Source organism: Manacus candei, unplaced genomic scaffold (genome assembly GCF_025592945.1).
Source record: "Manacus candei isolate 608988 ecotype Guabito, Panama unplaced genomic scaffold, ASM2559294v1 h1tg000011l, whole genome shotgun sequence".
In the NCBI taxonomy this organism is placed as follows: domain Eukaryota; kingdom Metazoa; phylum Chordata; class Aves; order Passeriformes; family Pipridae; genus Manacus; species Manacus candei.
Window position 1 is genome coordinate 16,660,850 of NW_026138059.1, and position 13,912 is coordinate 16,674,761.

The 13,912-nt window shown below is 33.3% G+C and overlaps 1 protein-coding gene across 1 annotated transcript in view; it reads right to left on the reverse strand.

The window, feature by feature from the left end:
• EYS (eyes shut homolog) overlaps nt 1-13,912 on the reverse strand; it is a 671,723-nt gene that overhangs the window by 145,579 nt on the left and 512,232 nt on the right. Inside the window, exons 28-29 of the mRNA XM_051778236.1 lie at nt 12,683-12,847; nt 5,730-5,883 (exon numbers count right to left, since the gene is read on the reverse strand). Coding sequence (XP_051634196.1) covers nt 5,730-5,883; nt 12,683-12,847 — 319 coding nt within the window. The remainder of the gene's footprint in view (nt 1-5,729; nt 5,884-12,682; nt 12,848-13,912) is intronic.

Here is a 13,912-nt window from a genome sequence, read left to right on the forward strand (position 1 = left end):
TAGATTTTGGTTTTTTTCACTTTTACACTCTGAAGTAAATAATTCTGATTAGGATCTTTAGTCTGTTCACCTGCTTGTTAATTTGTCATAATAAATGATTCATTTAAATAAATCTTTCTGTTTTGCCATCATTAAAATCTGTGGGACAAAGTGGTTTAATCATATCTCTATAATTCCTTTAAATTTAAACCACTAACACAATCCAAGCCTAAGATAGGATTCAACCACACCTAAACCCTTCCCTGAGAAGGAGTTTAGAAAGTAAGAGAGTCCCTTCTGCACTTCGAGACTCACTGGTAAGGCTTCGCTTTTTAAAACTTTGTCTAAGCCTTCTGCTTAGCAGTTGGTTTGTTGGCTTTGACAGATCACAGATGAGATATTGCATTCTGCTGCAGAATGAAAGTAAAAAAAATTGATTCAGAAAGTGACCTATGTTTCGAAACACACTGAATGTTCTGTTCAAACACAGAATCTGAAACAAAACCAAAAGGTAATCTGTTTTGTACTCTTTATGAGAATCCATTTTCTTATTTGAGTTATTCCAGACAGTATGCCACTCAGAATGATTTAACTAGCTGATTCTAATGTTCTAGCTTTTTGTTTTCAATTTTAATTGCATATACCAGAATTTATATGCATTAGTTTGATGTAATACATCTCCTAGGAGACTATTTTTGAGACTGAATAACAAATGTAGTGACTTACCTGTGTAAAACTGTAACAGCTGGATTGGTGGAAGTGAGATTAAGGCTTACAGAGAACAAACATTATGTAGGCATACACTGCAAAAAATTTCCTACCTTGTAGTGGCCAATGTGATGATAATTTTACAAAATTTTCAATTTCTATAGAAAAGGCAGTAAACATAAATGTGTATAGTTGTATATACAGTCCTTCTAAAAGTAATTACAACTTTCATTCAAAATTTATTAAATATACTTAATGTCTTACAGTATTTCCAGTTCTATACAACACAACATCTACATAGGTATGATTCATGTATATGCTGACTTAAAAATTAAGTATAGACTACATAAAATATTTATTTTTAAAACTGCATCTAAATGTGTTTTCTTTAACAATTTATATATTCATATTACAGAATAGCAATTCTTCAATGTCTCTGAGATTGCTTTCACTGTTAATCTTCAAACAATTTTAAAAAGGTGAGATGTGTTATGTGTTGGTGACATTGCACCAAGATAGCTCAAGTTATCTGCCAAAACACCTTTCCATTTATCATTCATCACATAACTGGTTATGTTGGAAGTCAGTATTGCAAGTATGAAGCCTAGGATACACAATGTACCTGCTCAGATACAAAACCTGGTGCTCAGATGTTTCCAAATCATCAAAAAAATCCCTGTATTCCTAGGTAACTGGTAATATTGGAAACAATAACAAGACATCAGAAAATTAGTAATTTTTTTGGTTTACTGATTTAATGCAATCTTCAGTAATACTTGCAGACTACGCAGAGCACCCAGCACCTGTAACACTAGTAAAAAGATTACTTCAAAGTATGCACTAATATGAAAACTTACATATCCCTAGAATAATGAAATGAAATAGGTAAACATCATGATTCAAAATAAACCAACAGACTGTATGGATGGTGATTTACACATTCATTTAAAAAACATTTTAAGAATGCACATGTGTTAAAAAACCTTGTAGAATAGTTCAAACAGCTGTTTTCCTCTTCTGTGGAAAAGGAGGAAGTAGGAGTGGAGGTAAAATCATGAACACTGATAATATAATCATGTAGTTTGCAATTAGTACATTACATCTTGCCAAAGTTTCCATGTGGAGGGACAAAAACATGTTGAGGACTTTCACAGTTCACAATGTGCCATCTGCTTTTGAAGGTAGAAGACCAAATAATAAACTTCAGCAGCTTCTGTACCACTGCATGGTCTAGGCAAGAGCTGGCCAAACAACATTAACTAAATAATGTATTTAACAAACAAACTCTTTAAAGACAGCTAAAGGTGCCCTTCTCAGCCATTGGTAAATACTCACATCTATTCTACTCGTTAAAGTGTGACAGAAAACTGGAAACAACTACATTCAATATGCTCACTTGGAAGACACATGAAATGTTAATGTATATAATACTATCATCTAGCTCTGTGGGGATGGACGCTTTATTCATTAAATTCCAGAGAACAATTCTGAAAATTCTGCAGGTAAATAAGATGGAAAAGAGTGATGCTATCATAGACAGGCAAGATTTTAATTAATGCTTGCCTAGAATCTCCCAAACAGAAAAGGATCCAGTGTTTTCCATTACTGTGTAGAAAAGACAATATAAACTTCTTAAGGAAATATAATTAAAAAATATATCATTTAGAGAAGAAAAGTGTAAGATGTCTATAAAATATCAATATTCCTACTCTAACAGCTAAAATTCACCCCACTATCAAGAAAAATCAAAATCCTTGTGACTTATTATCTCAATTTTTGCTTGTTAAATTTACTTACCATCAGTCACTGAATTGAAGAAGCATCATCTGCTCCCATGACAGTCACATCACTTTAACCACAAAGTAGAGCAAATTTTGCATCAGCCAAATGCAGTTCAGAGCCCAGACATGGAATGAAACGCATTCGAGCTAATGTTCTTTGAATAACTTTCAAGAACAAACTCATAAAACTAATCCAAACTACATTTCAAGCATGTTCTCAGAGCTTTAGCTGAAAAGATCAATACAATCTCAACTATGAAATCAAAGAAAATTAAACTGGAAGAAATACACATTTTCAAACCAGTAATCAAATCATTCTAAAATAAACAGAAATGAAAACAATGAATGAAACTGCATTTAAATACATTTCTAGTTTCCTTAGGTAAGACAAAAAAAAGTAGGCAATTTGAGTTTTACTGACTTTTTTCTGTAAAGCTGTCATTTCACAAGGACCATAAAGGCAATGACTGAACATTTATAACTCATTTAATCCTCATCAGGTTTGAAAAAAATGGCCATACATAAGGAAACCAATCATATCGTTATGAAAAAGGAATAGCTAGCTGTAAACTATGGGAATGTATTAGTTTCTTGCACAGGGTAGATTTAGAAGGAAAAAAGTCTGAAAAGGTGACAATCTGCTTCTATGAACGCTATTGAATATGTTAATTGTGGCATTTAACCAGTGGAGTTATAGTTACATCCAGAACTGGAATAACTGTCAAATATGATTCTAAAGACTTAGTCAAGTGTAACAGAACTATTGTCTGCCAACTGGCAAGTTTTCAAACAGTAACAAAAAGAGATGTTTATTCTAGTCTTTGTCTCTTTTTCTGCATTACAGGGAAAAAACCCCACACAATAATTTTTCAGGTAAAATATACAAATAGAATTATCTATCTCCAACAGCCACTGAGAACACAAATCAATCATGGTTTTGTCATGGATTCATATTTTATTGCCTACAATACAAGATCTTGGAGGGCCACAAATGCCTTCTTAAGTTTGCTTTTTCCTTTGGCAGAGGTTAGGGTTGCTTGCCGAAGGATCATAATTTTATTGCGGTTTGGCGAAGGATATACTACTTTCTTTAAATTTTAGAAGAACTTGCAAGAATAATCACTAGTCGTTTCGAAGGCCAAGACCATAAACTCAAATGCATGTAAATCCCTGCCAGTCATAGTCTACAGTCATACCTTACAAGTTATTTAGTATGCCACTGTTTCAAAGATAGCAGTATAAAATGGTAATAAACAAAGGTAATGTGTAAATTGAACTGACATTACTTTTTAGAGTAACAACATGGAGAATGAAGCCATAAATACACAGGTGTTAATTTTCAGGTAGAAAAAGATGAAAGTAAATTTATTTCTCAATATGAACTTCAACTCTATGACTAGAATCAATCTTTTCATTGCCATTTAGCTGGGTTTTTTTTGCTAAGATATTATTAGGCTTTGAAATCTGCACAGCATTTTAATGTCTTAATCTTATGAAGCAGGGGCAATGCTACCACAGCTGATACAGTGCAGACAATCACCTGACCAATGTCTCACACAAGAGTAGTCTCTGAGATTAAAAAATCCCTTAGAATAGTTTACTAGTATCGAACTGTATACCTCTGTCAAGTACTTTCCCAGGGAAAAAACCTCTATATCTGCCAGATCATAAGGAGAGGAAGAGATAGAATTTCCTTTGTAAATTTTATATACTTTTACAACCTGTACAAAAATCCTAAAATAAATACATTGTCATCTAATAAGTAATTCAATTTGAAAGTATGCTATGTGACTTTGCTTCATTAATACTAGATGTTAACACTAAGACAGCATAAAAGGAAAAAAAATACTGTTCTAAATGGAGCATAAGAGTAATGTATAGACCTGTGGTTGAGAAGAAATATAAGATGGAAATAAAACAGTTTCTTAAATGGCAGATCCTTGCTTATATTGAAAAGAGGATTTATATTTTAACACAAATTTTTTTCCAAAAGAAGTGGTAAATCTTACAGGGTAAGCATACAATCTAATGAACACCGCCCGCCCCAAACAGCCTCTTTTCCCCGTGTCAATCTACTCTATATACTGAGATCAATAAACCTCCATCATTTTAGAATTTATCAACATTTACATCATAGAGAAACAGCTCAAAATGCAAACACAAAAAATCTTAAGATTATGCTTTTATTTTCCTGTTTTCGTAGTAAGAGGCAATTTTGAGAAGTCTGATGTGCATGTTTCAAGGTAAATTTTGCAGTCTCCTTCACATACCGTCCTCTAACAGTAAAAATAGTCCTAGCTAGAACTGCCTTTAATTTAATAATTTGTACAGTAAGTTCCCTCAACTCACAGATATTTCCAGTTTAGGTGCACCAATTATCTCTGATACTTTAACTATGTAAGAAATAAAATATTATCCTAATCACAGTAGTTTGAAATTTTATATGGGTGTCAGAATTATTTCTAAAATTATTTTGAAGACTGAGTACTTTACCAGTCTTTAACATTACTAATAAAAATATAACACAACATTTATGTTATTTCTTCTTTACCTTTTACCTATCTTGCACATATGAAATTCCATGGCTAGAAAAGAGTTAATCCATTACCAAGGCATGATACTAATACCTTTTTCAAAATGGTACATTAACCATTCTGAGAACTATTGTGTGTACTAGGTGTAAAATGGCAGTACTGCTCAGCCACCACTGTATAACGCTGACAGTACAGTTGCATATATAGATATGACAGTTTATAGAATTGTAATGTAGTTTGGAAAAGACTTTGCAAATCACCAAGTCCACCTGGCATTGTGAGATGTTGTTAGTATGTACATTTTTAATTTTTCATCTTAAAGAATAAATCAGTCCTATATTTAGCACTGGAATTCTGACAACAAATTTAATTTTTTCAATGTATAAATTAATAAACATAAATTATGAACTCCCCATCTGTAACCTCCAATGTTATATTTAAATTGTTTCAGTTCTCAAAACAACATCTGTGTCTGTAAAAGTATTTGGAGATTGAAAGATTCGTTAAGTTCTCCAAAGGACTGAAATAATCTTAAATTTTAGTATGAACTAAAACGTATTTTCAATCAAGGAGACTATCTTATGAAAAAAGTTTCCAAATATGCATATAATTTTGCTTTCCAATATGACTTGTCTTTATTGTGAAAAAAAAAAAAGTGGAATCACACTTCACTGTTCAATACATATGACTAAAACTCTTTTAGTGTGACCCCACGGTAAATTCTTACCTTACTGTGATAGGGACAAGTATACCCTTGCTAATAGACTGGTTGATGGATACAGTCAGAATGTTCTGAGAGTTTCCACAGCTGAATCGAACGGTTGGTTTTCCTTCCACAAGATACAAGTGAAGAAACTGTTCTCCAAAATTCCTTTCACTAGCTTTGAAAACAAAAATGGAGATAGTCACACTTCTGAAAGTGTAGGACCTCAGAAAACTATTTCACAGTACTGGCACACCATCGCCAACCATAATGCCTATGTGACATTGAGGACTCTTTTATCATTATACAGGACTCTTCTCGAGTGACTGTGAGGTAAAACTCCAAACTCTGTATCAATTGATAACAGTTAAAAGAAAATAACCAAAAGACAAAAATTTACTTACTACCAATGTAGTTGCATAATTCTTACAGAGATCTTTAATTGAAGATGAACTTTATATACAGCAGTATCAGTAAGGTGACAGAGGTAACAATAAAAAAACATAAATCCTATTTATTCAGATTTTTAAAATGAATTATAGAAAACAAAAATTATAACAGAACATCTCTTTCTTATACGAGTTGTTAAGATCATGAAAAATTCACCTTTCCCAATTGATTATACATTTCAGACTTGGTGAGAAGAAAAATTACCTACAAAATATCACACATACTACGTTATTTGCACAGTTCAAACTAAGAATAAAAAGATACCTAAGTTTACTTCCTCCAAATAGTATATTATAAACTGTAAATAGGACAGCAAAATATTTATATTTAAATGATCAATGGCACATGGTTCATCTATAAAAAAAAGAACTGAAACCTATAGTAGCAAATTATATTGGGTAATTTTTTATGAATTTGTCCTTTGAATTTAACTGTAATTGTTTCTCACAGAAGGTAAGACACATTTCCTGTTTATAGTTTTTACTCCCCTTTAAGACAAACTGTTAAAATGTTAATCTGTTTTTTTCACTGTATTTTACTATATTGAACTGAAGTTAAAGACTCGATAGTTGGGTCATAAAGTTGAATTTACTGCATATATTTGTTTCATGTACTACCACCTGTGGGTAGGAGGCCCCAGGTCCTGGCATGGGTATCAGATATATGGGAGATTTATGCTGGTATTTGGAGAACCCCTGACTGTGGAGTGCCTGGGGGATGGGTGTGTGAGTGTTGAGAGAATATGTCCCTGAGCCATATGAGTAGGAGGCCCCTGTGGTGGGTCAGAAGGCCTGGGATCTGGGCTGACTTTCAGCAGCTGTACAGGCCAGGCCTAGAGCTGTTACAGGGGGCCACAACTCAGAACATCCCTTAACCTTTTTATTCTGAAAGATAAAAAGAGTGCAAGTGGATTTGGGACTTAGAAATCCTACTAATTTGTAAAGAGAAAATTATCACCTTTAATTTGGGGAACAAAACAAAAAGAAAACAAAAATCTTTTAGCAGATAGAGGTAACAGTGTCTGCAACTGCCTGATCATTTCCTTTTGTCTAGTTCGTAGTAGAAACAGTTCACAACATAAACTCCCTCCTCAAGAGCAGCTTTCTAGTCAACATAGCATTTCTTCAGTCTGTTACACATCCTAACGACCTACCGAAAGTCTTTTATGCTTAGACATATTTTGTATTCTGAATACCTAATTAAATCCAAGCTATTTTAATTTGACTGAATTGTATGCCTTTGGCTTTTATGATTTCCTTTTACAATAGTCCAATAATTCTCTTTCGAAACATATTGCCCTATCGCTGTTAAAAGAGTCACTACTTTTTAACCCTTACATAACTGATTGAATCATTTGTTTCCTTATCTTCTCCCCTTCCTGCACATGCTGTTCCTGACATTTCCAATTTCCACCAGTAACTAAATCTCTACGCTATACTGAAGTCAGAGAGAATAAAGTGGGAGAGGAATGTGAATGTATATACTATCAACATGTCTTGAAAAAGTGAAGTTACAGGTGAACAGCTTTTTTCTCTTCTCCCAGTGAGTCACTCTGTCCATTCACATTGCCCACTAGTGAAAACTTGGAAGAAGGTCCTCATTATTGCCAGTAAATTAAAAAATCTCAGACAGATCCCCAAAAAGCAGCATTATTCCTCGAAACCTCAGTGAGCGTTACTGCTTGAAATCCAGGGAGTGCTTTTAAGTCACAATTACAGGTGACTAATAGAGTTCTTAATATTATTTGCTAGGTGGTATGAGATCCTTTGAAAGGAGAGTCCTTTAAATCTTTCTACAGTGAACATGGGGAGACAATGTGAAAGAGCATATACTACCTAGCATATATGGTGGGCAGTTACCTTCAGAGCAAAAGCCCGAGACCTAAACAAAACATTTGGGTTCTGGGAACTGACAGATCAGGAACCATCTGAGAAAAAAATCTTGTTGAATATCAGGGGTAACATATATTGACCTTAGTAGAGATTATGTGAGAGGATCATGTCAAAGAAACCAGATCTCAGCAATCATCCTTTCACAGAAAACTGCAAGGTGGTAGGCTGTTTTTGTAGTTCAGTGTGATGACAGGCACGTGGTCACTGGGTTCAAATGATTGCCTATCTAAAAACCAGATTTAAATTCCCATTAAACTATGGGGTGATGCTTTATTAAGTAAAAACATATTTTGACATGGAGGAGGGATTTGTGAAACGTTCTGCTTGAGGATGCCAGTTGAAATAAGAGACAATAGACTACAACTGAAATGGTTGTAGTGCCCATCTTTAGTTTCAGAAAGGAAAGTAGAATATGAGTAGATCTGGAGAGTAGCTCTTCTGAGCACACAGGAAATAATTTAGGAGCACAACTTATGAAAATGTTGTCCTTAAGGAATGCTATAAACCTGGGCTGTGATATCTGAAATCCAATTGTCAGAAGTTATAGACTATCATGTATAGTAGAAGTTAAACAATCTGTCCTTGAAGGGATTGTGAGCAGCATTGCGCCGACTCTATTAAAAGCGAAAACAATGAAGTAAAACTTTACAGCTTCATCAGGTTTTTATGATCACTTACAATTTATGGTGCTTTGTGGTTAAATATCACAATTTGTTTTGACATGTTGATGAAATTAAATCATGCAAACAAGTAAAATCATTAAGGAATAGAATAAAGAGTGTATGAATGCATACTGTGTTCAACAAATAAATAGTTCTCAAATGATGGCTAATCATTATTGGCACAAATGTTGTGTATATATTAAAACATTTTCTTCTGACATATTTAAACAGAAATCTTCTCACATTCTACCAACAATTTAAACATAAGGTAACTGCAAAATGACCAGATAGTTTTAGTCTGTTGACTGTTATCATTAATATGTTTCTTAAATACATACTGAAATAATGAAAACATTATAAGTATATTTTTCTTTATATTAAAACAGATGATGGTTTATAATCTACTAAAAATAATATGCAAAGCCACTCCTCTTGCTTTGGCTTCTTTGCCTCTGATATGTAAAGTAATCTTCTGTAAATCTCATTCAAGATTCTATGGTTCTATAGTATCTTATCTCTTTCCCCATGTTTCTAACAGGAAATCTATTTTTGGCTGCCTCTACAAATAACAGTTAGTCCTTGTTATTCGTTACTTTCAACCAAACATTGATAAAATCCTTGCTAATAAAGGCATCATAGAGGAAAATAATTTTCAACAACAGTACAGTGTGATTTAGTAAAGTGACGTGCCTAGCACATTTGCTGATTCTCATACTCTGCCCATTGGTTGGCCTGTTAAGTAGGCTTCTTTTCTGTATATATGCATTTTGTTTTTCTTATATATATTTGAATATATATATTTGCACTAACTGCTAAAATGTATTTCAACAATGCATTGAAATTTTAGAGCATTCACTAATTTTTTAGTTTATGACTGACTTTAATAATCTTGTGCATCCTTTCCATTTCAAATCTATTTGTATATCAATAGCATCTTGTCTGAGATTTCTCACTGTAATTAAATGTTTACTAGTTATCTGCCAGAGAAACAGATGTAGCCTCATCACCACCTGGTAATAACAGGTGTGTTTGTAAAATATATAATCTGAAGGTGGACTAATTTAAAAAAAAAATAATAAAAATCTGTAACTATTTTCTAGTAAAATACATCTGAAAGAAGTAGATCACTGTGATATTCTTCCTATTAAAAAAATTATTTTGACAAAGAGGGTTTTTGCTTTATGAATGTCTAAAACTTATTGTAACCTTAATTATGAAGCTATTGTTAACATGCTTATATTAACAGAATATGAAAATTTTGGGAATATTAACACTTTTAATTCTGCAGTTCTTGTACCAAGTGAGTGCACAAACCTCAAGCTATTTTCTGCTGACAGTTCATTCCTCAGATGTTTGATGGTAACATAGCTTCAAAAAAGCAGCAGTAGAAGCACGAGTTGTACTACTATTAAAAAGAGAACAGCTGACAACAGCAGCTCCTCTTTTGAAGTTGTTAGAAGGGAAAATGAAAGACAGAGCAAGGAGCAAAAAATGGAGATGAAAGAACAGAGGGAGCATATGAGGGAACTTGCAAAGGATATACTTATCTGACAGAAGAGCTTGGGGCCTGCGTACAGAAATAATTAAAATAATTTAAAAATTCCAGATAATCTGTATAGACACATAGTGTTCATTCATAAAACACTAGAGAGATTTTTATTTATGAATTTTTATAATATTGTATTTTAAATTCATGTAAAACTAAATAAAAATATTGATATGGACAATCATGACAAATATTTTTATTATTTGGAAAGGAATCTAATTACCAGAGAGACATAAAACAAAAAAAGAAAGAGTGAAAAAAAGGAAAAGAAGCTGGAGGACAGAGCCTGATAAAGTCTAAGTAGAACTGTAAAGCTAAATAGCAACTAATGTTAAATACAGTATTAGAGTTCTACAAGATATACAGTCATCCATTACTTTTTGTGCCCGTGTTCCACAGCCAGCAAGAGATCCAATTTTACTTTTTTTTTTTTTTAGCTTAACAGAAATCTAAGCTTAGAAGAAAACCTATTGGTCACCAAAAGAGTGGAGTTTTTCAAGTTAGTTCAAGTCCTGTTTTAGGGATAACAAAGTGAATGGGAACGTAAGTATGGTGTGTTACTGGGAATCAATGAAGAAAAAGTGAGTGAAACAACTACTTGAAAACACGTAAAAATTATCCCAAGGTCCTGGAGCTACCTCAGCTCAGCGTTAGGGTGATAACTGAACTCATACCACTCATTCTTATCCTCCTTTCTTCCTTCTCTCTGGGTTCAGGAAAGGACAAGAAGGGAGCTGTGACACTGCCCATGGAGGTCTCAGATGCAGGTAACTGGAAAGTAAAAAACTGCATGGTTCTCCACTAATACCATTCTGTCTCTCCAGAAAGACAAATGTTTTAAACAATGTGAAGTTCTCAAATACTGCTGCAATAAAATCTCTGCAAACACTTCAAAAACACCATATTAATGATTTTCCACAGGCAGTATGACCAAATAGCTGAACCAGTATTAGGTTGCACGCAGGATGAGTACATGATCTAGAAAAGAAAATGGAGGGGTTTTTTTTTTCACAGAGATCCTTACTTAGGGCTTACCTGTAGATAGCAAGGTTTACTTTAACTTTGGCTGAAAGCCAATTACTTTGCACTGATGAGACAAACAAAATCACTAGATGCCAAATATATTCAAAGTACTTCCAGTGACCTTCCTTGAATTCTTCTTCAAGGGCGAATAACTCCTCTTGAAATTGAAATAACTAACAAGTACAAAACACTTCAACATAAAGAACTGCCACATAACCACTTATCCATGATTCTTAGCAAAGTCTGCAGCACTGTAACTTAGGCAGCTGCAGCAACAACCCAGCTATAACACACAAGGACTTGAGATACCATTTTGAAAAGCAGTAAACATAAATGTTCAATCTGGGGGAACAGTGTTTTACATCAAAATTAAATGTAATACAAATAATAATAAAAGACATAACTAAATAATGCCATGAAGCTTATATTACTTTTAACCCTGGCTTACAAATATGTATATATTGCAGGTGAATTCACATATATTACTTCCATATTAATGTAAAACCAACAAAAATTATCAAAATTATTTTTGTTATATCAATAAGATTTCTTTATGTAGAGAAATCCTAGGAAGCTGCAGCGAGCTGAGAATGGTCCTAATCATTTTGCCTATCTGGAGTAAATTTATCAAGTAAACATATTTTTCTATTTCTTCTTGGGTTCAGGAAGAAATCACCTCTCTTTCCATGTTTTCTATTTAGAAAGAAATTGCAAGCTAAAATATACAATAATATACTCAACTAGCAGAGAAGGCTGTTTTTTCTTGCTGACTAGTGACAATCATACTTCTGTCTAAGTAAGTTTATGCCATATATTGAGGAATGAAATATGCAGGCAAGAAGCAACTTTTTATGTAGTATTAACAGGCATACGTCCAGGTCTGGAATTAACTCTCTGGGGACCACAAAAGAATCCTCTGAAGTGTGAAATCACAGTAAATACTGTGAAATATGGTAAAGTTGCAGAACTTTAGATAGCTCTGTAAATCAAGAATTCAGAACCAGGATAAAAATTATAATACGTGAGACTCAACCCAACTCTGGAGAAGCTGTTTCTCTGTAATAAGTTGTTCAAAACTTCTTCAACATTAGTATTTTAGAGCTGTAACACTTACAACTGGAGTCATATGCTTACTATGTTCTTTCTTGTCAGGAAGCAGCATTTTCAGTTGTAAGTTATGTTTTGCTCAATGAGTCATAAATTAAAGAACTTTCCAGAGGAACACAAGGAACAATGGTTAGAATTTTATAATGCATCATGCATTAGAATACCAAAAGGCTTCTACTGCATTTTAATGAATCATTTTGCTTTTGAAGAGGAAATGCCAGCTGATGTACACCAAAGTTAATAAGGACCTGAAGGAGCTAAAACTGATACTTAGCTTCAAGTATCATTGGTACTCACTGTAAAGGATTGTGCCATTTAGAGAAGTTGTTTTCACTGTCAAGTACAGAGTCGTCAGATTGCTTGTTTCCTGCCCAGATGCAGTCCTGGTCTCAGATACAGATGTCAGAGAAGGTAGCTCTAAATAAGAATTTCCAGTGAAGGATGGAAAAAACAGTGTTGTGTCTGAAATGAATAACAAAAAGATAATTTTATTAATTTATTACAGAATAAAGTAATAAAATACAATACAATTAGTGAAGCACATTTTAAAATATCCATTCTCCTGCATACCTGTGAATAGTGTAATCAACTATTTTATTCACCGAGCAAAAAATATTCAAATCAAATATGCAGAAAATGAAAATGTTCTAGCATCTGCATATTACCAGAAGTGAAAAGACCACTATAGGAAGGACTGCAACTAGAAGATGCAATAAGTTTCAAAAGATTGTCACAAATTTTTATCTTTACCCATGTGGCCATGCAGATCTTCTGTTCTATGATTTCCCTGTGAAGTACTTTTGGTTTATAGTTCTAGATAATAAAAAAGTTTTCTTCATTTTGAAGATACTCATATGTTCTGGCCTTGAAATTGTGATGAGCATACCATGGGGCAATGTGCACATTTTTCCCCTAAACTACTCCTGTCTTGGAAGTGAATGTTTGCAAAAGAAAATTTTTAACTCTGAAGGCTTAACATTTGCAACATTTATTGCATTAATTACTTAGTCATTATGGTTTAGGGTTTTTTTACCCTGTAGCCATGATAATAATATCATTAAAGTAAGGAAAAATAGTCTAAAACTAATTGAGGTTGGGCAGAATGTCTTCCTGATGCCTTAAGCATTCTATTTGAGCAACACACCTTAAAGACTACCCAAATTCATCACTAGGGATATGAATAAGGAATAAGCAACGAGAAAAACAGTCTAAGTTCAGGTAATATTTTTTCAAATAAATTTTTATTTTAATGAACTAAAGGTATACAATGGATTTGTGACTGGTGATTGCACATAAGCATGATCCATAATACATGGATTTTTTTTCAAAATTTTTCACTTTATTAATTTTTCGTTTGTTTGTGAATCTGATCATGGTTTATTCTTTGCCATTTTTATTGGACTTCAGAAGAAAGGACAAAATTAAGTGCCCAGATAAACAAGCATGTACTGAAGGTCAGTCATTAAAAACACCTCACACCCTGACAGAAAAAGAAAGTCAGCATGGAAAGCAAGAAGCAGTTATGCT